Source organism: Netta rufina, assembly GCF_964035555.1.
Source record: "Netta rufina genome assembly, chromosome: 2".
Lineage (NCBI taxonomy): Eukaryota > Metazoa > Chordata > Aves > Anseriformes > Anatidae > Netta > Netta rufina.
Genome location: NC_140124.1, coordinates 65,106,633 through 65,132,719, shown reverse-complemented (window position 1 = coordinate 65,132,719; position 26,087 = coordinate 65,106,633). Strand labels below are relative to the sequence as shown.

At 39.0% G+C, this 26,087-nt stretch overlaps 1 protein-coding gene across 1 annotated transcript in view; it reads right to left on the bottom strand.

Moving 5' to 3' along the window:
- MYRIP (myosin VIIA and Rab interacting protein) overlaps positions 1-26,087 on the bottom strand; it is a 207,621-nt gene that overhangs the window by 101,284 nt on the left and 80,250 nt on the right. The window contains exon 3 of the mRNA XM_084282618.1: positions 14,638-14,859. Within this exon, the coding sequence (XP_084138744.1) occupies positions 14,638-14,859 (222 nt within the window). The remainder of the gene's footprint in view (positions 1-14,637; positions 14,860-26,087) is intronic.

Sequence of the window (26,087 nt, the reverse complement as noted above, 5' to 3'; positions counted from 1 at the left end):
AAACAATCTGCTAAAATGTAGGGGAAGAGGAGCATGCCCTGTACGGCAATTATCTTCTAAACCCAAAAGAGGCACAATGATCAGAAGAAGATTTATTAATATCAGCTACAGAAATAACTGGAAGTACTAATCAGTGATAGCAAGTGTATTCCTATTAAGTTAGCTAATTACATGACTGTCAGGAGGTGGGCAGGCAAGATCTGAAGTATAGCATAATCTGGCTTGTCATTTGCTGTTCCAGTTATGATTACCTGACACATCTCCATCTGTTGCTCATTATTTGGATAAACTTGAGCTCCTTTAAATTACATGTGCTATGGACTTGTCTTAGTTTAAATATTTTGAAAAAAATAAAATCATAATAATTCTGCAGTTTCTAAGAATGAGGCTAAAGAACAGCATCACATGCCTTCCACATATCTGAAAAAATTAATCTTGTGATCTTTGAGATGGTTGGCACTTGAATGCAGTGGAGGATAACATCTTAAATGGACACAACGAATTCTGTGCTTCACCATGAAAATTCACAAAATTTGGCAAAAGTATGTCATTTTGTGAAATCATAGTTAAGTTTACAGGAGACTTAGCAGATCTGTGTGACTTAGCTGCCCTCAGATACCCCATGCTCCTCCACACCTACATGTGTGAATATACTACACCAGTGAAAAATCAGGCAATTTGTGAACACACTTTCAATTAAAAAACATGTTTATTAAATGCTCACTAAAGCAAAGACAGGAGTGGAGCCTGAGTCATTTGCTGTTGATAGATCTCTGTGAAACAGACTGACAAAGCATCCCATTTCCCTCTCGCGTAGTCTTCCAAAGGATAACAGCCTGCTACTCCTCTTGCCTTGAGTGCCAAAGACATGCAGCATTTGCTGAAAGATGCTGGCCTTGCTAAAGATGCACATAGCTCTCAGTCCAATGGCACATGGGGAAGACTTTATTTATTTATTTGTTTGTTCGTTTATTTATTGACAGAAAGAGTACAGAAGCTTGGAGTTGGAATCCCATGCAGGAACGTAAACTGTGTCTCCAGCTTATTGACCACATTACTGCCAGCTTCTGAGGCAAATGAAGCAAGTGTTTAATTTTCATCCACTAGATAGTTCTTTTTTACTCCCACAGTAAGGCAGATGTGCTGTGGATAAACTGGTAAGAAATCACAAACTGAAGAAATGTATAATGGTCATGTCTGAGCCATCACTTCACAGTCTCTTTAATCACTGCATCACAGAACTTTTATGTGCTTACCATTGCAACTTAAATGCACTTTAAATATCTGTGTGTGTCACTGTGGTAACTATACCATCAGATTGTCTTTAAATAATCCCAATTATTTTATTTTGGTAGCCTTCAAGCTTTTATAGAATGTTAGAAATATTTAAAGAACTGAAAAGCTAAGAAGAACCAATTCACCTTTAATGCAAAGAATAAAACTACTGTATTAGCTGATAAAATACAACACCAGTAAAAATATCCAAGACCACTACAATCTATCTGAAGTGTATATTTTCTCAACAATTGCCACCTCTTTTATTTCAAGGTAAAGGTAGAAAACAGGAAAGCAGAAAAGTGATGTTATCATGGAAATGTTTGACACCAAAGGGCTCTAGAAAAATGGCTCAAGTTTAAAATAGCAGGTATCAAGTGTAAGGACTAATCATCTCCAGAAATGAAGTTTTTTTTTTTTTTTTTTTTTTTCCCCCGATATAATTTAAATACATAGTTACAGTTCTTCAGCCTTAGTCTCACATTGCATTTGAGAGTCTGTAGCAGTAAACTCATGCTAAAAAAATCATAACAAAATCAAAAAAATCAAATTTGTGCCAACTATCACAAGAAAAACTGACATTAACTTCCATCTCTAATAGATGCAGTTACACAACTGCAAAGCAGGATTACTCAAGCAATTAAAATCTATAACCATTGCATGTGCTAAGTGTACACCTCTGGTGAATGCACAAGGTTCACAAATTCCAGGTTAGATTTTAAATACTTTTAAAGAACATTTTTCATTTCTACTCAGACTGTACTATGACACAGCAAAAGTTATGGTTCATTTGGGAATGCAACATGAACATGTCTGTACTACACACTTCAGGGATTGTTTAAATGCAAGGTCACCGTCTTCACAACAAAGGGCTAAGATTTAGCCCCTGTAAGAGATCAGTAACATGCCTTTTAAAAGACATCTGTCCTGCTGAACAGAAGAGTAGTGGAATTTCTTCCACCTTGAGAGAGGGAAGGAATTTAAACAGTTTGTGACACTGAAAGATTATGTTTTCATTCCCTGTTGAGAAAGCAGCTTTCAGATATAGAGAATGGTGGAAAAATGATGACTGAAGAGTATATTCTCCAAATATACTCAGCTGCAAATGGTTTCAGTGATTTAGTGTAATAGGAAGTATAAACAGCCTACCTTGTTCTGCTATTACTTTATATTATGGACAGAAATGATTTAGAAATTAGATTAAATTAAAATTAATCAAGATACTTATAAAATATTCAGAATATTTACTTCAATCCCTAAATATATTTGTTAGTCCTAGGAGTAATATGAAGTGTCCTTCTTGTGAAGTACCCCTCTTACGATGCTCTGCTTCAAATATTAAATTAATTTTAATATTAATTATGGAAGCACAAACAGCACTGGCATAATAACATCAAGTAACATTTCACAGATGATGTTAGTGAATATTTATTTACATAAACTAAAACAGGGCCACATGATAACACCAGATATCTGCATAGTGACTGTAGAAGTCAGATTTGGTTTCAGTGTTTTTCCATGACTCTGACAGCACCACTGTGGATTTTTAAACACTCCAACTTAGCATCTCTTGTGTACTTTTTGTACCAAGGCCGAACAGTCTGTAAACACACAGAAAAGCCATTTACATGCGGAGCTTTTACACACAATTGAACTCATGGCATCAAAGGAAATGCAGAACCTGCAAGGACTTCTCCCAGAGACTTTGAACTATGTAAAAGACTGGAAGCATTGTATAATCCAACTTTCAGTGTAAACTTATGAGAACAAGAATAAGTTGAGACAAAACAACCAGAAATTTCAGAAATTGTAATAAAGGCATAACAGCAGAAAGCCAGGCAACACACCCTCACTGGAAGAGTTCAAAGAGTTTGTTATCACTTTGAAAAAAAAAAGAATTTTTCCTTTGCAAAACCACACAAACAGCACAACATTCCATGAAACTGCAGGCTCTTTTTTTTTTTATTATTTTTTTTTAATTTTTTTTTTTATTATTAGTTATAAAAGCAGCACTCTCAATAAATCCCAACAGTAGGGATAATGGCAAAATCATTTTACTTGATAACATCAAGATCATTTTGCTTTCTGAAGACACTCAGAGGCAGTAACTGCTACATTTATTCTGAGAGCAGTGTTCAGACTGGAGATAAATCTGTCGAAGCATCTGGAGACAATTATTTATCAAGAATTAAAAGCAGAACAGACCTATGAGATTCGCATCTGAGGGGAAATCTCTCTGGAAACGATGGTCTGCCAGGGCCTTGCAACCTGAGGCATTAAAGATTTGGTATATTGGAATTGGTTCCACAGAGCATTTGACTCCTTCTAAGAAGGCAGTGCACTAGCAAAACTACTTGTTTTAAATGAAGAAAGGTGAAGATTTTCTGCCTGTCATATAAATTACAGGGATTAGGAGAAATCACGGGGCAGTAATAATGCTATTTAGCATTTGGTTCCCCACCTCAACCCTCTTTGGTTTTGCTGCAGTATGCTACTGCAGGAAGAAGACATTTTTAGCTTCACAGAACTATGGCAGGACAGTTCAGCTTTCCAGCCTGGCATCACAGAAACTTCTTACTACTAAGGAGAGAGTCACAGTTAAGAGCATTCCCATAAGAAGCTGATTTTTTCCCCACCAGATATTGTTTCTTTTCTGCCATAAATAAATAACTGAATGTGGGAGGTGCTGCCTATACTGCTTAACTAGCAATTGCCAGAGCACTGTTGCAGAATGATCCAGATCTTACAAATGAAGGGCATCATTCATTTTGCTACATACTGACTTTATCTTCCGTGGTTTCTAGCAGTGAAAATTGTAACATGCAGTTTTTTTCTACAATTCCTACTAAATGTAAAGGACTTTCAGAATCCCAGTTCTCATTTATACTAAGTTCTTACTCCTGCCCCCAGATGCATCGTCATCCTTGAAAAACTCTCCAGCTGGACCCAGAGAAGGGTGAGGAGATGCCGCTATTTGTATTAGGATGCCCACAGCTGATTCCATGAACAGGATTTGCTGTGATTTAAGAAATCACATCTCTATGGACAAGGTTAATCATGGAAAATCTCATTAGAAGAAAATACTTATAGTTTATATATCAGCTGCCGATTTTCAACCCAATCAGCTAGCATCAGATGCCGATCTTAACCAGCCTGTTAATTGGGATGAATGTCAATTCTGGTCTACATGGTAACTAGGAGAAGTACTGTGTTTAGATTCTTTCTCACTATTAAAAATAAATAAAAAAATAAAACCGTGAAATCTAGAATCTAAAGACAGTATGGAGGAAGTGTTCCTCTTCACTAAATGCAAGGCTCATTTTTATTTCTTTCTGATCAAGACCCCATTTTCCATCTGTTATGTTAGCAACTAAGGGAATTTGCCAGCAAGCTCTCCTCACATTTCACTTGAAAATCATTTGGACAGGAAATGCCGCTTTTCCTACAGAACTCTGGTGTTCAATTGCATTGCCTTGACCATAGAAAAAAACACCACTGCAGTAACAGCAGTAATTAAAAGTAGTAAAAATCCAGTTTGGATCTGATGGCAGAAACCTCAGATCTGATTCCCCTTGTTACAGCAGACATGGGAGCAAATTCTAACCGTTTTGTTACCTTTTTGATTCAGTATGAACCTGGGGAATTACACAGTTCTCCAGCAAAAATGAGTAACTTACACTCTTCTAACCTGAAAAGTCCTTCTTCAAATTCATATTCTTGCACAGGCTGCAGAGCAAGCATGAAAACAGTAAAGCTAACAAAGAAAAGTTTACTGTTACATTCTGATAGATGAGACTCTGAACTGATTCTTGCTGAGGGCTCAGAAGGAGAAATTTTGAAAAGTCTCACCTGGTTGTCTGGATGGCATAGCTGCGGTTCCTTACTAACACACCATAAAATTATCAGATCCTTCCAGAACCTCCGTTTCCCATATGGTTCCCTCACATGAATGGTTTTAATTGGACACTCCGGGTCTGTACAATCTCAAGTTGAACAATAGTTATACGAAGGTTATACACATTGTATCAAGGTAGGGATTACTCTCTCTAAATAAAGCCAAAAAGGCAAAGGCAGGTTGGCCTGGTCACCAGGCAGCAAGTAAGGTATGTGTAGGAAGCAGGCTCTCGGTCCACTGCCTGCTTCTTCACCTAATGAATTCAGGCACCTAGAGAGGAAGAAAAAAAATCCTCTATACACTGTACAAAAACAAAGAAAAAACCCAAACAACAATCTGCAAGCCTTTCTATATGACTTTTATAAAAGACATGGAAAGACATGAAAGAAACACTCTTTTCCTCTGTGGCAAAATTGTTGTATTCATTTTCTACCTTTATATATACACTAAAGCTGTGTTTTGAATTTGAAGTTCTTCTGCTCTTCATAAACTATTTAAAGACATTTGAAATGCACAGAATCAGCATCAGCAATTATCCAGCAAAATGGAAGTGTCCAAATAATTGTGGAAGCCACAATGATGCCTTTATAACCTAAATGAAAAGTGTGCAAATATCAGACAGCTCACGAGATTCAGCACAGTCCTGAAGCTTTGTCAATCAAGATTACATAAATTCACTTTCTATTTTAAAAAAAGTAATTCTGAGAACTAACACTTTTCAGCCTCAGTAATGCTGGGACAGCAACTTTCTTTGGGATACAGAAAAGGTAGAAGTGTGCATGGTGTATCTATGTCCTTTTAAAAATGGAAAAGTACATTTGAACTGAAAAAAGCATAATCTTTGTGTGACAAGAATTAACTAAGGTTTTGCAAAGGCTAAACTACGTATTGAAAGGCACCCAGTTGTAAGAAGCTAGAGTTCAGAAATGGTGCTGATTTCTGCTTGGATTCTAGTAGCAGTCATCATCTGTACCCAAGATTTGGGCAGGATTCAGAGGCGGTTCTTCCCTGAGAATCTCTATACTAAAACATAAATGAATTTGCCACCATTATCTATTATATTTCCCCAATAAAGAATTAGGGCATACAAAGTTTAACACAGCTGCCTTTAGACAGAGATGGTCTGAAGGAAAACTGGGAGCTAAGTCTGGGCTTGCAGAATTTCAAAGTGGTAATTACATCATTTGACTCCTTAGCATCATCAAGTGCATCTGAGCAATTGAAATGTCAAACACTGCCAAACCTGGAACAAGCCTTGAAAAGTTTACATATATGCTCATTTAACATTTACATATATGCTCATTTAACATAATGCTCTGTATCCCTTTTAGAAGTCAGCAGATTTAAATAAAGCCCCCAAAGAGCCTGGAGGGCTAGAGTCCTGGCTACCTCAGATAAAAGAGGATTTCTATCCTGAAATCCTACTACTGTAGCTTAGTCCAGGCTGATCACTTGAGAAGTTCACTTGGTATCCATTAATTCCACTATCAAAAGTGAGCTATCACTAACAGCAAGTATCACAAAAGTGATACTGGCTGCTCTTGGCTTGGACTGCCGCACGCTTCATTGGGTTAGAAACCGGCTGGATAGCCGGGCCCAAAGAGTCGTGGTAAATGGAGTCAAGTCCAGTTGGAGGCCAGTCACTAGTGGCGTTCCCCAGGGCTCGGTGCTGGGGCTGGTCCTCTTTAATATCTTCATCGATGATCTGGGCGAGGGCATTGAGTGCACCCTCAGTAAGTTTGCAGATGACACCAAGCTAGGTGCGTGTGTTGATCTGCTTGAGGGTAGGAAGGCTCTGCAGGAGGATCTGGATAGGCTGCACTGATGGGCTGAGGTCAACTGCATGAAGTTTAACAAGCCCAAGTGCTGGGTCCAGCACCTGGGGCGCAATAACCCCAAGCAGAGCTACAGGCTGGGAGATGAGTGGTTGGAGAGCTGCCAGGCAGAGAAGGACCTGGGAGTGATGGTGGATAGTCGGCTGAATATGAGCCAGCAGTGTGCTCAGGTGGCCAAGAAGGCCAACGGCATCCTGGCTTGTATCAGAAACAGTGTGACCAGCAGGGCTAGGGAGGTGATCGTCCCCCTGTACTCGGCTCTGGTGAGGCCGCACCTCTAGTACTGTGTTCAGTTTTGGGCCCGTCAATACAAGAAGGACATCGAGGTGCTTGAGTGGGTCCAGAGAAGGGCGACAAAGCTGGTGAGGGGCCTGGAGAACAAGTCCTACGAGGAACAGCTGAGGGAGCTGGGCTTGTTCAGCCTGGAGAAGAGGAGGCTCAGGGGCGACCTTATTGCTCTCTACAGATACCTTAAAGGAGGCTGTAGTGAGGTGGGGGTTGGCCTGTTCTCCCACGTGCCTGGTGACAGGACGAGGGGGAATGGGCTAAAATTGTGCCAGGGGAGTTTTAGGTTAGATGTTAGGAAGAACTTCTTTACCGAAAGGGTTGTTAGACACTGGAACAGGCTGCCCAGGGAAGTGGTGGAGTCACCATCCCTGGAAGTCTTTAAAAGACGTTTAGATCTAGAGCTCAGGGATATGGTTTAGTGGGGATTGTTAGCGTTAGGTAGAGGTTGGACTCGATGATCTTGAGGTCTCTTCCAACCTAGAAATTCTGTGATTCTGTGATACTATGACTACAGTGAGCTCAGCAAAGTGCATGGCTTCAGGTTTATCTCTGCATTTTTCCTAAGATCCTCATTTGCAAAGAAAAACCATGAAATAACTTTTGAGTATCCAGCTTTCAGACATTTACAGTTAACTAAATACCACAGAGTTTGTGGTCATCTTTCAGTCTTCTACAGGACATAGGCTACCAGCTCAGACAGACCAAGAATATGGCTCCAGTCACGTCGCATAGTCTCCCTGTATCTAAACTGGTGAGTTGACTTCACAAGTAGAACCCTGGGTTCAAAGAATTGTGAGCAGCAGTACAAGGTCCAAATGGCAGCCAGTTACCATGGACTCATATTTAGGCCAACCATGTTAAATGTCTTTATTTATTTGAATGATGGGATGATGTGCACTCTGCCAGTTTGCAGGCAAAACCTAAACCAGTAAATACGTGTGATGGCAGGGCTTGCTATTCAGAGGGACCTGGACATGCTGGAGAAATGCACTGACTGGAAGATCATATTGTTCAAGAAGAGCAGGAGCAAGGGTTTGCATCTCAGGAGGAACAACCCAGGCAACAGCACAAGTTGGGCACTGATGTGGCTGGGCACTGAAGGGCTTGGGGATGCTGGTGGACAACAAATTGAGCACAAGTCAGCATCATGCCTCAGAGAGGCTGGGGGAGAGGCGTTTGTGTGGCCTCTTGGGGTATCAAAGGCTTGGGGTGTCAAACTGCTGCCCACAACAACCTCAGAAGAGGGCTTGGAGAAGGCAGCACCAAGTTCTCCTCAGAGGTGACCAGGGATAGGCAAGAGGCAGAGAACACATGAAAACATTGGAAATACTGATTGGATAGCTGCTAGCTACACCCCATCTGCCAATTTTTATTTTTATTTTAAGCTATTCATGAAGCTGGCATATTGCATCATCACAGCCAGCTAGCTATGCAACTGGAGTTCTGGTTTTGCTGGAAGTATTTACAGTAAGTATTGGAGTATGTTAGTGTACAGCACATGTGAGGCAGGTATCTGTCAAACAATTTGCAAATTATATACTGGAAGTGTTGTTCAGGATCCTGAACATTGCTCTCCAGAGTTACTGATCTTTTATGGAGATTTGTGCTGTTTAATTGCAAGTTGGGAATTACGACAACACATCACATGACTAATTTTTCAAACTATAATTGTACTATTCCCCTCAACCTCCTCCTCATACTTATCCTATCAATCTCCTTTCACTTTTCACTTTTTGTTAACAAGTAAAAAACATCAAAAGTGGTAAATATGGCACTTAAATGTACTACACAGGACAGACACAAGAGATCTATGCTTTTGCAGGTCTGAAAAACAGCCTTCACTACTCAAAATCTTCGTAAGACTGTTTGGAAACCTGGTGTTTCCTGAGAATTTTCAATCTCTAATAATAATTTTATTGATGAGAAACAAGAAAATGTATTGCCACACACTATGTTTAGGAGAAACAAACTCATTTGTTAAGTATCTTTTCCATGTGAGAGGTCTAGTTTCTATACTCTGAGAAACTAGTTCATGGAGCGAAGGTAATGCCAACAAATTCTAAATTATTAACCTCAAATTCTATTACTTCCAACAGCCCTCTGATCCTAGAGGCAAAACACAAACAGGCATTTTGACAAAGTTCATGGAGTTTAAGACAAACAAACAAAACAACAACAACAACAAAACACCAAATACAAAGCAATTTTGTCATCAGCAAATTGAAGGCAGCGTGAACTATGCTGTCTTCATTATCCTGTTAACCTGTATAACCTCAGACTACAGCAGACGATGGAACAGAATATTTCTTTACTAAATGAACTAACTCTTTCATTCACTGCTAATTATCTCCTGGAAGTCTAATGAAAAGAGAAGGAAGTGTCTCTCAAGCTGAGGCCTGGAAAGTATCTGTTAGTCTGCACATCAATGGGCAAAAGCAGAGATGAGACCTAAAAGAATCAGTGAGGACATCTGGCTTGTAGCTGTTGCCAAAGGACATCACTCACTAAATTCCAACAAGCTTTGCTGCATAGTAAATTTGAAATCAAATTGATAAGGGCAATCACTACTACAACCAGAGCAGCAAAGGCCATCTCATTACCTTACAAAGTTTACCTCCCCAAAATAAGCAAGATCTCTTGGTCACAGAACATCCCCTAGACAACAGGACAATTAAAACAGCTCCAGAAATGTGCCAGCAGTTTGCTGTTGGCATTCAACAATCCAGAGACAAAAGTCAAACCATAAAACCATATCACATTAATTCCCTGAAAGTTACCAGTTTAAAATATTTTGGGGGACTATGGGGAGAATAAAAGACATATTTTAAAATAAACTATTAAATACTGGGAAACTAACTGATCCACCTGATTCTGAGGAAAGCTCTTAATCTCAGCTCCCATGTTTCAGGGGACTGTTCGTTTGTAAAATTTCCATGTTGGACCTCATAATTTTCCAGACAAAACAAGTGTGCCATCTGTGAAGAACTTCCATTTTTCACTAACAAGTTTTCTGATGAAAGCATTTCATCAAGGAAGTTCTTAAGCACACTGTAAAATGGAAATGAACAGGAAGCTTTCTTTTGCTATGATCAAACAGCGGATTTAAAAGTATCTTGTTTTTAGAAAACTTTTATTTAGGCACTCTGTCAATATCCGATCTTCATCTCTAAAGCAGTTTCTGCAAAAAAAGATACAACGACCTGAAATAAAGGCAGATGCAAACTCAAGAACAGCTTTAGGTCACAGATTGTTTTCCCCCTACATTAAAATTATTTTATTTGTGGATCCAAAATAAACACAAGGGTTGCCTACTAATTGCTAAGCTAAAATGATGTTTGCCTGAATAGCTGTAGCACAAGATGCAGATGTTACGTGCAACAGGAAAAAGTAGGAAACGTGTTTACAATACAGGTACTTTTGACAGGCATAACCACTTATTTCACCATCTACAACAACTGTAGGGTCATATTTTGAAAGCAGATAGGGTGGAAGATGCAAGAGACATAATTAACTCCAATAGCCATACACTTGTCCCAGTATCTGGAGAAAGACCTTAGAAACACCTGACTGCAGAAAAGATATGCTACTACAAAAAAAGTACAAAAAGCCATATACTTAATTTTGCATACAAGTTTAGTAACCACTCCTTGTCTTTGGCAGAAAGACATGGCAATTGCATTTTCCACCTTTCTTTACACCTAGGTCACAGAAGCAGGATAAATTACTGCCTTACAAAATGCATAATTTCTTAGTCTCACAGATTCATACTGAAGATAATAAGTGGTATGTGCTTCAGTATCTATTTCAAGTGAGAGGTGTGTCTGAAGAATAACAGCATATAAGGGATTTACTTATCAGTGTCGTTGAGCTTTTAAAAAATGACAAATTAAATTTTCATGTTAACTTCTTTGGTAACAGAAGAACCTTTTAAGATACTGTTCCTAATAGCAAAGCACACTAGCTACAGAAAAGACACATTTATTATTGCCACTCAGACCCAGTGGCTACTAATCTGGAGAATTTCCAATTTTATCACCAGGAAAAGAAAACTTGTGCAAACCACAGCATTTATAATGCTCTAAGTGCACCCACACATAATTGGTTAGCTGTTCATAGTTAACAGGATAAATCTCCATGAGTATAGAAACTACACAAATGGAAATAATGTCCTATTACTGATAAATGAGCAAAGAACCCCACTGTCTGGCACCAAGTATTAATCCGGAGGGCAGAGCAACTGTGTCTGGAATCTACTTAGCCACAAACACTTAATAATACATGTATATACAGACTGCTGCCCAAACACATCATTGTATGTGTGTCTAACTAGAAGACATTGTACAAAGCTTCTGAAGAACCAGAAATGCACTACACACAAATTGAAAACTTGACACCGATAGTATACAATTTTATCATAACATACTTAGAAATTAGAAAGATACACATGAGCAAAACAAATAAACAAACAAAAAACAAAACACTAGAATGTTAATAAAGGCCTTCAGAGATAAATCTAAACCAGAATGTATTAGCAGAAAGTGTTGCAGAACTGAAAAACTGGGAAAATGAAGAAAGGTTCTGCAGTTCCTCACAGCAACATTGCTAGAAAGCCATTTCCAAGTATTCAGATTCTATGCTGAGACGAATTTTGTAATACCTAAAAGATGCATCAAAAGAAGAGATGCGCTTTAAAGAGTACAAACACTTTTTTTTTTTTTTTCACCCCCCATTGGCTTACAGATGAGCTTAATGCCTTTAGAAGAAGCGAAGACTGGTCCCATTTTCTACAAATGTTTTATGTTTCAAATCCTGACCTGCATTATTTGCTCTCTGCTAAATGTTTAATGTAGATCTCCATTTTGGAAGATGAATACCAATTTCCACCGAACATGTAGCTCCAGTAGGGTCATGCCTTGAGAGATTAACTAAACATACCAGATTTTCTTCAGTGTCAAGACCACCCCTGTGTAGAAATCTACCAGTAAAGTATTTACAGCCTGCAGAAGTTGATGCGACTCTTTTAGAGGAAGCTTATAGAGAAAATGATGATCTAAAGGTAAGGACACAGCTCTCAGAAGTGTTTTAAATTCAAACCAAAGTGACTCTTAGGCAATGCATTACTCTCCAAAATAAAACAAAACAAACAAAAAACATCCCCAAGTCTTTGGTCCTGGCTCCCAAATCATAAAGGAATTTAAAAGATTTTTTTGCATGTATATATAGACACAAAGCAGCTTTCAATTCACCTAATTAGAGTTTCAAGCTCTAATGTATGAGGTTAACCATCTTTAAAAAAACAATTACTTCTAGGAATGCTTTATAGCCTTTTGTACAGTAAGAAACTGCTTCCAACATAAGAGAACTGTGTGACATATTCCAAATAAAAGCTAGAAGTGAAACTCAGGGTATTCCAGCACTGCTCTAGAGTGGAAGAGAAGAGCACAAGCAGGTCATTAAGGAAAATCTGAACTGAAAGTGTTCATACTTTCCCAGTTCAACTAAGCCCTTTCTACATAGCAGAGAATTACGAGATTAATTCTTACATAATTAAAGAAATATAGGGGGGGGGAGGAGGGGGGAGAGTGAACAACCTGAAAGCACAGTCCTCTGAGATGTTTCTAGCTCAGTATCTAATAGTGTAGTAAGACATTCAGAGAAGTAGCAGCTAAACAAAGAGCTATGTTTACTACTAGTGTTATCTTATTATAGGAAAAAATAAAAGACATAAGAACAAGAGGACATCTGGAGGAATAGGAGGGCATAGTCCATGCTCCCTCCTTCTATGTCACTGAGAAAGGGACTGGAACTGACAACAAAGTGTGGCATTTCCCCCCAAGTTTTTCCCTGGGAGAAATACTGAGTGGTAGTTCAAAACAATACCCCCTCAAATAAACCAAACACACAAAAAAACCAAGCCAAACCACCTCAGCAGCTTCCAGGGAATTCTCGCCCCAGCTTCCCCTGCAGGTACGTGTAAGTCACATGGTCCAGTAAACCAGGGCATAAAATTATTAGCATCAGTGTTAGTTAATTTATTTACTGAAAAATAACTCAAACTGAGTCCCATGTTTCATAAATGAGGAAAATGTTTGTAAACACGTTACAATTGAGAGAAGTGGAGGAAAGAGGTGTCATGAAATGGTTAAATAAATAAAGCAGAATTGAACACTGTCTCTGCAGCGCTCTGTGCTGCTGGAAAAGAGACTCCTGCCATTCTTCTCTTGCCTCGGCAGGGGTTGGTTGGAGTAGGTTTCCCTACGGAAATGTCAGAGGAGGATCAGATGCTCCTGGGGAATACATTCTCCTTTCAGCTCAAAGGCTGGCATTTGGAAACAGAGTCATTCACCTGGGATCCCTATGATCTTAAGCCCTATGCAAAAGGGCACACACTTCATTCACAGATATGATGTGAAAACTTAAGATTCAAGTGGGTGTTGATCAGAAGCAAGCAGGAAGGAGTGGCTGGTAAGCACAGAAATATTGTACAACATTGGAAAAGGACACAGCTCTTGCCTTGATGCTCCAGCCATCTCAGTCATATTTGCTCAGCTGTTTTACTTACCAATGTTCAAAATTAAACTATGAGGAATTGATCAAATTCATCTATGCTTCTCATCCAAGTAAAGAAGTCAGAGATGATACTATGATACTGCAGCTGAAGCTGCTTTTGGTACCTGGCCTACAATGCGGATAAGAAAGACTATCAGAGTCATCCTCCAAGGAGTGTTCCCTTTCCCACTGTTATGTTTGCTTGGAGTAGCTTTGGTTTTCTGGTGCTGTCTTTAAAAGTGTTGGCTATATTATCCTCAAAAGAGTGAAACAAGTAAACCACTGATACCATCTGTAAACAGAGGCCTGACAGCATATTCTTAACAAATGTTAAGAATTATAACAGGTTGCACTGCTGTTTGTACAGTTATTTGCAAAAGTAAGCCCAAAGAATTCCAGCATTTGGAAAAGCACTCCAAAACACATTCACAGATGGATGGTCTAGTCACCAATATTCTTCTTTCCATGCCCCACCCATCAACGGGATTTGCTGGAAAATTACTAACTACACTCAGGTTAGGTTAGTTACCTAGACATTCACATTCAAGATCACAGACATGTACAAGCTAAGTCCAATTAGTGCTTGCTGATTCATCAGATCAACTAAACAAACCTGGGAAATGCAACAGGTAACCAAACATTCTTAGAACAAATTAATCCCTAGAAAAACAGGTACATCACGTCTCAGGAACAAATCAACCTCATCATGAACAGATACTTTGTGTCCCCTACTGACAAAAAGCATAGGTCAGGCCACAGCTGCTTTATACAAGCTGTTGAACAATAGGTCCCTACCTTGTTTGCTGGCAGACACTGCAAATCCAAGCCTTCTCCTTCTTCTGGTAAGAGCTGCAGCTCTTGCAGATGTTGTACTTGCAATCTTGGCACTGTCGCTTGCTGTTGATAAGAAAGGTGAAAGGGGAACAGCAGCGAATACAGCAGTGCTCATTGAACTTCTGCTGCTTGGAAAGGATGTTGCATTTGTTACCCTCTTCATCCAACTTCTGCTTCATTTCACTGGAACAAAAAACAAAAGAACAAATATAAATCTCTTTGCCTTTTTCCTCTTTCAATATGCTCACGTGATACTATTTAAATAACTTCTGCAGGTGTAAAACAAATGTCAGAAATGCACATTCTAAATCCAGAATTGGGAAGCTAAAGCTCCTATATTCTCTGGAGTCACATGTGACTGGTCCATGTAAACTCTGCTGTGAGTCAGAGCAAACAATTTCGGTTCACACAGCTCCAGTAACACTCTGCAACACCAGACTACTTCTTTACCTACTCCAGCTGTCACTCCCTTGTGACATCTCACAATTCGCTTTCAGAGCACTTCGCAAATCAAAAACCAGGCTATGAAAGTCAAAAGACTTGGTGTACAGTAATAAAAAAAAAAACCCTCTGTTCAATAGTTTTGAAAACAAAAGTGCTACGTTTTCTGAGTTCTAATTCATGGAGTCATATTATGCATAAGAGCTCAGTCAAGGAAGCTAATAGCACATTTCTTTCCAGAGTTTAAACAAACAAACAAACAAACAAACAACTAAACCAGGACCAATACTGAGCCAACTGCCAACTGCCTGTGACAAGGTTTGCAGACCTCTATTGCAGACCTCTAGAGTTTTCTGTATTTCAGCAAAAGAGCTCATTTATTTAAAAAAAAAAAAAAAAAAAAAAAGAGAGAGAGAGAGAAAGAAAAAAAAAAGAAAAAAAAAACAATTTTATGTGTGGTATTTATTAATTTGCTATCTCCCATTTTATAGCGCTTTTGATATTTTCCAAATTAAGCAATATATTACATGATATGAGTAATGAAAAAGTGAAGAAGTCAGAATGAACAGTTGTGTGAGTGGATAGTTTCTGGCATTTACAACTAGTATCTGCATTAAAAGAAAACAGCATTCATGAAAAACATGTTAGCAAAAGCCTAGAACAACAGTGTAACTATAAATATATCCATTTTCTTCTGTTTTTCTGAGTTAGTAGTAGCTAACTTATTATTTCTAAGCACTGATTAGAACCACTTATAAGACTAGAGTAACAGAAAAGTATAAAAAAAAAAACCAACAAAATCTAGAGGTACCATAAGAGGTGGATTAAGCTGCAGGAAGACAGTCGTGACACGGTGACTTGCATTTAAATTTATGCTTAAATATCTTGGTACAGGAAAAAAAAGAAAAAAAAAAAGAATATTCTTGTTGCATACTTATTCAGAAACTCAACCAAGATAACCTATAAGCATTGCTATGAGCCAATCCTGGAATGTTAAAAAGACTCACTTTACTAGGCTACACATCTTCTAATTTGCCATTTCTGTCTCAGATGAACAATTTGAAATAAAAACAGCCTGTTTATTAAAATCTGACAAGTCAATTCTAAACCTCAAGTCTAAAAGGCTATTACAGTAGTGATCTAAAGCATGTAATTTCTGAACTTGCATGTATGCCATATTTAACCATATTCCAGATACTGGTATTATAAATTTAAAACTTTAGAATGATGTATTTTTCTGTTGTTTGTCCCCAGTATAAAGGTTTGGCCCACCTGCTTGAACTTGAATAAATATTCTTCAGAGTTTCAAGTAAATAATCTTTATGACTTCTGTTCAGATTGTAAAACCTTTGAAAAAGCTGTAAAACTTTTCTTGCTTCTCCTCGAGAGGTAATGCTGTGATTACACACTCAAGGGTTGGGGGCAGGTGGAGCTGTAACTGCTAAATGCAAAGTTAAGAGCAATGCACATTGGCAACTCGCCATACATATTGCGAAGTTTAAAACAAGGTAGAGGGAAGACTAGGACATGATTGAGAAACAGGTTAAAACAAAACAAAACAAAAAAAAGTCTAGGATGATTCAACTCCAGGCCTCTACATTGGGAGCTGCTCTGGAAGGAGTTCATGAAACAGCAATGCTGAAGGCCCCAGTCAGCTTTATTAAAATATAAAACTACAAAAACCCATCTGCTTTCCGTATAACAAGGGAAAAAATTACCAGCAGAAACCTCTTAGCAGTCCTTTAAAAAAGATGAAACGTATCAACTACAATGTGGGATGTTAAGCTCCAGGACAGAGTCCTGGCACAATTTTGCTGCCAGTTTTCCCCAAACCTGTTCCTCTGCTCCTCTCTGGGGGAGCATCTCCAGCTGATGGGATGCAGCCAGCTGACACTCACCTCACACCAGCCTATATTTCAAACTGGCACACTACAAAAGGCCAAGTCCAGCTGGTGAGGTTGCCATACTCCGTGTAACTTCCTCAGGTGATGGACAAATATAATTGTAGACCTGCCAGCTGTGTATCAGATGCTCCTTTAATCTGTGCAGAACCTGACGGTCCCTTACTCCTTGGCTACCATGAGAAGTCACAGGCTGATTGCTGAAACTTTTCTTCCATTCACACCTTTTGAACTTGATGTTCAAGGTCCCAGATTGTTATTACTGAAAGGGGGTCCCCACCTCTGCTTTTGCTTTCTCACTTTTTTTTTTTTTTTTTTTTTTTTCTTCTGCCTAGAAGTGCACAACCAGGTGAGTGCAATGCCACTAAATTTAGGGAAAACACTAACTGTAAGTTTTATAGCCCCTCACCACTCACCAACATCTGCTCTGGAGTTAAATAGACAGAGATGCCAAGGAGAACTCCTCAGCATTTCATCAGTTCCATAGTCTCTATACCATGAAGTGTATTGTGCACACAGAGGTAAAGCTATATACTGCCAGGGTCATATATTTTTCCCCCTGCTATATACAGTAAGAACCAAATTCTTCCAGCGGGCATATGCCTCCCTCTATGGATTCAGCACTAATTTATTTTAGCTGCCTCCTTCTCAGGTAGTTTATTCTTCTCCATCAGGATGGGCATCTAACACAAATCCCTTGTTAGAGGCAGTGCTACACCATTGCTACAAACATTTTGTTTCTCCTTCCATCTTTGCTAAATTGTCCCTGAGGAAACTCTATTTGCCTCTCTTTCAAAAAGTGGAGCACAGGATTGTACTGGGTACCTTTGGAGCAAATGCCAAGTTACACCATAATCTTAGAAAGTGTCTTTTTTCTAGGCTCCTATCAACATGAGTCACAATTGTACCTTGTGGTATATTTAACACTCAGTATGTCTATTAGTATTCTACACATTATTAGTGCTGTTAAAAACAAAACAAAACAAAAAAAAACCAACAACATCAAAAACATGTTAGTACATGTGCAAACATACTGCTTGCAGTTGGGGACCCTTTGAAGAACACCTTCAATCTGCACAGGGATATAGATCCACCAGCAGTAGCTGAGTTTCAGGGAGAATTAGACAGCAGGGAGTCTATCAGAGGAAAAAAAGAAGAAGAAAAAAAAGTAACATTAAAAATCCCTCAAAACCAGAAAAGCACAAAGCTTTGGCAGGCTGGGGGAAACACCTCAGCATTCAAGTAGTAAGAGATTCATAAACTGTTATGAGTAAACTACTTCTTGTATCAAAAATTAAGACAAATATTTCACAGTCCAATTACTGCAGCTGTAGTTGTATTCTATGTACTATCTCACGAGCATTTTTCAGGTTCTTTTTTTTTTTTCCCTTGAGTTACTCATTTCTACAAAAATAGCCTCAGATCTTCCTTTGTAGTTTTTCTTGGCCTCTCTTTTCAAAACTAAGAGCTAGATGGTGCTGCCTATGTATTAACTGATGATATTGTCCCATTAAATTGTTTTAAATTGTTGTCCAAACCTTGCCTTTGCCACTTAATACAAAAGGCCTACAATGACAGCGTTGCCTTCAAAAATCAATGTTAAAGATTCAGTGACTACTGTGCATTCAAACTGAAAAGGAACAGTGTTGACTTTTCTCTTATTTAAATGGTTATAAAGCAGGAATGGATATAGCAGGGGTGTTGTGCACACTAGAAAAAGTAGAAACAGCATCCATGCACACATAGGGAGATGAGGGAATTGGGCCGTACAGATAAGATTTTTAAAAAGCATCCAGAACTGATGTAGCAATGTTCTGCCTAAAATCAATAACAATTTTTAATATTGACTGACAGCAAGCCTGCTATGAAAGCCACTACATCTGAAGCACTCACCATGTGGCCACCGTCAGTATGAATACCACCAAGAAAATAGCATCAGAATTAGACACATGTAAAGTGAACCGAGTAGCATGCAACTACCATCAGCAGTCTGATCAGATAACGATGTATTAGGAGTTTAGGATAACTTATTTTTATATATAGGTAAGGCTAAGTGAGGTACACGAATAAAAACCTATTTCAGTACTTCATTACTATTATTATTTTGAACAAGGCTTTGCAACAAGCATGTAGAGTCTAAATGGATCCTGTATTACCCTAGCAACATACACACCTGCCTAGACTGATGCTGAACAAATTCTCACTGAAAGAAAGATGTATATTTCACCTTTAACAAATAAAGTTATCCTTCTACAGTCTGGGATAGCATTGTGAAAAATAATCGGTTACCTATACGAAAAAGTATCATGGATTCTGATGATAATTTCTTTCTAAAAAGAAAGAAATCCACAACAGTGGTGATAATGTCTTTGTTTTTTGTTTTTGTTTTGTTTTGTTTTACATTTGCAAACAGTTCTGATAGTGGGAAAAGAGTTGCTTTAACACCTTTGTATCTCTTATTAAATATCATAAAATAAATGTGGTGAATAACAAGCTGAGAAAACTGAATACTAGTCACAGTTGAACAAATTCCACTGCTGATAGAACCAGAAAAATGCCAACATGCTTGACACTTAGCCTTGTCTTAAAAACGTATCAGACAATGAACTTGCTACATAGAGAACAGAGTCAATCAGCACCAAGTTCAGATGTAGCTCACTTGCCATGGACTGATACCTTGCTTCATGTATCAGGCTCTATCCTAATCTGTTAATAATTTTCTTACTTCAGGACATGAAGGATTTGTCCTCTATTATTCTATAGATGCGGTACTAGGGGCTCTTAAGGAAGATTTCCTTTTCTGTTGCTGTCAATCAGTGTCTATCATCAATGGGAAATTACTTGACATATCAGAGTGTAGTTAAATGAAATAAATACACTGGTATTTTTAAAAATTTTTCTCACCCTGTAAACCTGTAAATTGTCAAGAGACTGTATTTAACCCCATTTTCTTTTGTAACATTGGATATCACAGGAGCACAGACTGTACTTCATCTAACTGTTAGACTTTGAAATCTGTGTGCAAGGGGAGCAGAGAGGGAGAAGCAGGTCTGAAATTTCAGAGCAGATATTCTGGGGAGCTCTGATGACATCAGATATCTCCGTGTGAAAGTTGAAATTATCTTTTCCAAGAAGCAGTGCTGTGAGTACAGACTGCTTTGTCCTCCTGTTCTAATACTGCCACATGGAACACATGGAAATAAATCTGTTTCAACACTTTTTTCTCACTTTTCTTTCTATTCTGCCCTTCTAGCTCAGTTAAGAGACTGCTTTGCAGGCAGGTGGGGTGTTCTGAGGTGAAATGATTCATTAGTATTTGGGACAAGCACTTCTTCTGCAGGTTAAATCCTGGGTTTATATTATATCCATACCAATGTTTACCACTGGGCAGTGTGAATGTTAAAAGTTAACACAGATCCAAAGAGCAACTGGAAAAAAATAATAGAAGAAAAATGTGTCCTGAGTTAATATATACAGAGATACCTTCTCTGGATTAGAAAAATCCTGGTATGCAGATTCCTAGAGTATTCAGAGAAGCAGTACTATGTTTGGTTGTCTATTACCCTTTGGCTTTATCTTCTCTTAATTACCCATTAGGCAGTTTTAGACTGCCAGTAGATTCTCCCTCAGTCTTCATAACATTGAAGAAACACAGCTCCCTCAGCCTTTTGGTGCATGTCATATGCTCCAGTTCCTAACCATCTCTGTGGTTATAGTGGTGAGGCTTATGCTCCAGTTTGGCAATGCCTTACTTGTACTGGGACACCTAACGCTGTACACACTACTGCAGATACAGACTCAAAAGTACTAAATGAATGATCACTTGCCTCAACCCACTGACCACTGCTACAAGGACTGACTGCTTTAAATTCACTGTCCATCAGGAATCAAAAGGTTCCCTTCAGCAGAGCTGATCGCTGGACAGTCAGGCCCAAGCCCATTCTACTGCAAAATGCTAGATTGGTATTGCTTTTTCAGGAAGTTCCCAGCAACCCATTTCTCTCGAGATTGACCTTGAAAGGCTGGAGTAGTCCCATCTACCAGTATGTCAACCCTTCCAACCAACTCTGTCATCTGTGCACCTAAAGAAAGTGGACTGCATCTCAAAGCCCAGAACATTAATGGAGGCATTAAACCAAATTAATCCCACTATCAGTCCCCAAGAAGTAATGCTTGTAACCAGTTAGGCACTGACCACTACTATCTGAGCTTACTCATCCAGCCAGTTTTCATCTATCTATTTCGTAATTTCTGCTTTGTATATAATATTCCCCCCAATCTGACTACCAATCTTTACACTTTGATTAATATTTTATTATTTTGCGATACCTTTCTGTTAGATTACAAACATGTAACACTACATTGTACTACCCCATGAAAAATGTCAACAACCTAGCAAAACTGTATTAGTTTTACCACCTTTCTCAAATTCCTACTCTTTTTTATAGTTCCAACATCTTATATAGTGATTCATATTTATACAAGCATTTACTACATTCCCATCTATCTCATTTCCTCTCAATAAATGTCATTTTGCTCTCCCTAAAAGTGTATTTCTCACTGCCTACGTGGTGTCTTTCTATAACTAGAATGTCAATGTTTCTTGCATATCTTAGGTAATTATGGCAGAATTTTAGAAATGCAAAACATATACATAAATATCAAGAAGTCTATGGAATTGCACTCAATCAACAGCAGAAACTACTTTTGGGAAGCAGTTATTGATTCGTCCTGCTAAACTCCACAGTCTAGCAGCTATCCCTTCTCTACCATCCATTAAGGGTTAACCTACATATTAAGCAGACCAAGTGTCTAAAAGCCTCTCAAATACATTATTTCTACATCAGTCACTGCCTCTATTTACCATTTCACAGGTCAGGATAGTGCATTTTGTCAAATATCTAATCCTGACTTTTTTCTCCTTGTTGCAATTGAGTGGGGAAAAAAAAAAAAAAAAAAGTTTAATAGAGTTAATTCCTGGGTGCATCTAATTTTAAAGGGATAAAAACTGAATTTCTGACCATGTTGACCAACTTCCTCCTTCTTCAAGTATTTCATTGTGTATTCATGACCACTAAAAGAAAGTAAATATTAAAACAAATACTTTACAGTGGTAGCATTTATCTACACTCCTCCCTGCCATTTGTCACTCTGTGCCTCTTGCCTGTCTCTCTCACTAGGAAATTTCATGTTTGTCCTGTCAGCTCCTGACTTGCAGTAGAAAGTCATTTGAGGTTAATGGCTTTCATGTATCCCATTTGGTTGTACCTGAACAATAAATACAGACTAGCATTCTTAGGACTGCAATATTGTTCAGTGTAAACAGAACAAAGAAAAATTAATGAAAATATTAAAATTTACACACTTTTCCATCACAAACATGATACCTTCTCTGCATTTCTAACGGCATCTGTGAGTCTACCTTTGATATGCATCCATATTTAAGCCTGTATCAACTTGTACCATTTTCTTTAAGAACAGAAAGGCCCCTACTACATTAAACAGTTCTTCTTCCAGTGCTCCTTTCACAGTGTAATCCAGTTCAACCTTACAAAATCTGATTCATAGCCTGGCTAGTGTACAGTGGGACAGTAATTCATACATCTCTGAAAAACTCAGAGTATTCACCGTGAGTCATCATTCCCTTTTCCTGGTGGGATTTCAAACAACACAGACCTACTAACATTTGTGCTAGAACCAGTGTTGTTGCTGAGTTAATATTATTTATTGCTCTTTGCATCAGAAAATGAAGGGAGTTCTCCTTGACCCTTCCCAAGGAATGTGCAGCAGAATAAACAAGGCTATGTGGCAGAATAAGCAGCAGAGCTTGTTGTCGATGGAAGGAAGACACAGACGCTCAGTATGAGTGAACAGTGAACTTCAACTTTAAAGGATAGCTCAGTCGCCTTTTATCTAGTTCGAACATAATCAACTCATACATATTGCAAAAACTAAGCTCAGGATTGGCTAACATTTCCCGCTCTTTTCAGGTAGTTCCTCCTTCTTTTAGCCACCATCCCGCCTTAGGGACTTTCCCCATCGCTCAAGGGCATCGTGTCCTTGAGCCTGATTGGCTCTCAGCCAGCTGCGTACGTGCCAGACTCATGTGAGTTGAGTACGGTACTTTACTAGCCCATTGCCTCTTAACTGCCCAACATCCACGTGTCCTATTTCACTTAACCATTCCTCCACAAGAGCTTGCTACAGAAGCAGGCTTTACAGTGTGAGAAATGATAACATCAGAGGGCTGTGTGTGTGGTATTAGAAAACAACACAAAGACCACATCACATGCAGATGAGATGAGTAATACTTCATATGTGGGAGTCTTCTGCCTCAAGAGGCTGGTGATCAAATCTGCCCATCATGACTGCTGCCTTCTCCCGAGAGCACCACCGGCCACTCCAGAAACCTAGTGGGATGGGAGCCGGAAGAGACATTTTCTCTGCCAGCACTGGGAAGCACATAATGCAACACAGGCAAATCCATGCAGTTTTACCCACAGAAAACTCCACGGAGTATTTTTCCACTTCCTGCAAGAGCCACAGAAGCTGTACTATGCAACAAGAAGAAAGCAGGTGTTACTAAATGCTCTAGGCCATTCAGACAGCAGGCATTTCCTTTAGGTGAAACTCCTATGCAGTCCTAGGAAGCACACCAGGCTCATACTAAGTAAGGTGACAAAGAAAGAAGAAAAAGAAAGAAAAGCCTCAAAGCAAGATATTCTACATAGGATCTGCAATTTAAATATATATTTTTTAGTAAATTTAATCCTATAAATAATGATTTTATTGAGTATAGGAATTGCCTGCAACAGCCATGTGGGGTTTTATTTGTTTTAAAGACCAAGACTTGCAAGTTTAAATTTACCATATACCTCTATTGTACACAAGACAGTACTTTGGCAGACAAAAGAATCTGTTCTCACAGAAAACAAGTTACGTTTAACATAAATTACCCCAGAGTGTTTTACAGTAGCAGTATTAACACCTTATAGAAGTAATAGTGTGTCCTTTACAACAAAACAAACAAATCTCTGCAGAGGAGCAGGAAAATATCTACAGCACCCCCACCTCACCATTCAAACACGCATTTAAGGTAGTTCTTTAAAAAACATAGGTATTGCTATAGTAACAGCAGTATTTACCCAAAGACCTAATCTTCATTCAACCTGTTATAAATGAAGATACAACTCAATCTGAATTTAGTAATATTTATAAAAGGCAAGTAAACAGCGCTGGGAGCGTGGGGAGTCTATGCTCTACCAACACACACCCATGAACATCAAACTTTCTAAATATACAGAACACTGCTTTTACATACTAAACCCAAGCATGCATATACATATGTACAATCAGAAAAAGTATCAATTGTAACATATCAATTGAAACATAAACATGGCAAAGTTTTCCAAATTCTGGCAAGTGTTTAATAAACAATCCTTTAAGTCTATTACTATTAATGTCCATTACTGGGGGAGCATAGTTGGAGTTGGTAATCCTGATTGAAGTGCTCCCATATCCTAAATGACTGCATTAATTTTTCTCGGATAATATACAGTCTCAATTTTCCATTCATTTTCTTGATTACAAACACCAGAAAATTTCAGGACTAGTCATGGGGACAATTGTCTTGCTTTAAGTTGTTAAGCAACTCGGCCTTCAGGCCTTATGTATCCTATCCATGGACTGAAGGGAAACATTTCCATCTCCTTTTCAAGGCCAATAGGGACTGGGTCAAAAGGCACGTCCAGGTCAACAGGGGGTGGAACAGCAAAAGCCTTTGATGGCTGTAGCAGCAGAGGGGCCCATGGCGTAGCAGAAGGATCGGTGGACGAGCCTGCAGCTCCCTCACTATCTGGCAAACCAGACATTTCTGACTGTGGTCCCACATGGCTCTTTGTACTGGGACAGTCTTCGTTCCTAAGGACGTATGATTCCCCATAATGCACAGCTGCTTACCAGGCAGAGGCAGTTGTGTGCACAGGTCCGCTTCTCTCAGCTTGAGCTACTTTCCAGCTCCGGTGCACCTATTTCCAGCGACTTTGTGTACGAGCTTCTCTGAGCAGTTTGCTGAGTCTGGCCAAACCTATCTTCATGAGGCAATCAATGTGCCTGTTCCCGTCCTGGTAACAGAAACAGACTGTCCTGGTAACCATACAGCTTATTCTCCTTATTAACAATCAGACAGTTTATGATCCTGAAATATGGGACCAAATTGAGGTCAAGGTGTGGGACTCTGCAACTAAAAACGACAAGGTTGCAGTGGGATTGCTCGGCACCTGGCGAGCAATCTCTGAGGCCTTAAAGAGCCATGTGGGACCACAGTCAGAAATGTGTGGTTTGCCAGATAGTGAGGGAGTTGCGGGCTCCTTTACTGATCCGACTGCTACGCCATGGGCCCCTCTGCTGCTACAGCCATCAAAGGCTTTTGCTGTTCTGCCCTCTGTTGACCTGAACGTGCCTTTTGACCCAGGCCTCATTGGCCTTGAAAAGGAGATGGATATGCTTTTCTTCGATCCAGGAAGAATGGGATACATAAGGCCTGAAGACCAAGTTGCTTGACAAATTAAAGCGAGACATATTGTTCACACTACTAGCCATGGAATTACGGAAAATGAAGACTGTTGTTTGTAATCAGGAAAATGGAAACTGTTAAGTCATGGAACTTAAAGGATTGTTTGTTACCTTTTCTGATTGTATAACTTAAAGGATTGTTTGTTACCTTTTCTGATTGTACGTATGTACAGGCATACTCGCGTTTAGTGTGTAAAAGCAATGTTCTATATGTGGGAATAGAAATGTTGTTTTTGCAGAGTTACATTGTTTAGAAGGAAGGAATGTGGTACTGAGATATACTTACAGTGATAAGAAAGTTTAGCAGGCAACCTTGTAAAATGCAGACAATCAGACTCCTTAGGACAATTAGGTGAAAATCACGGTGTCAAGTCAAGTCAGATAAGTGAAGAAACATTACCACTTCAAGCAGTAAAAATGTCAAAAGAAATTTGAAGTTTAACAGGCCGGCGACTGAAGGCCACGCATTGTTTGTGAAGCATCAGATGGATTGTG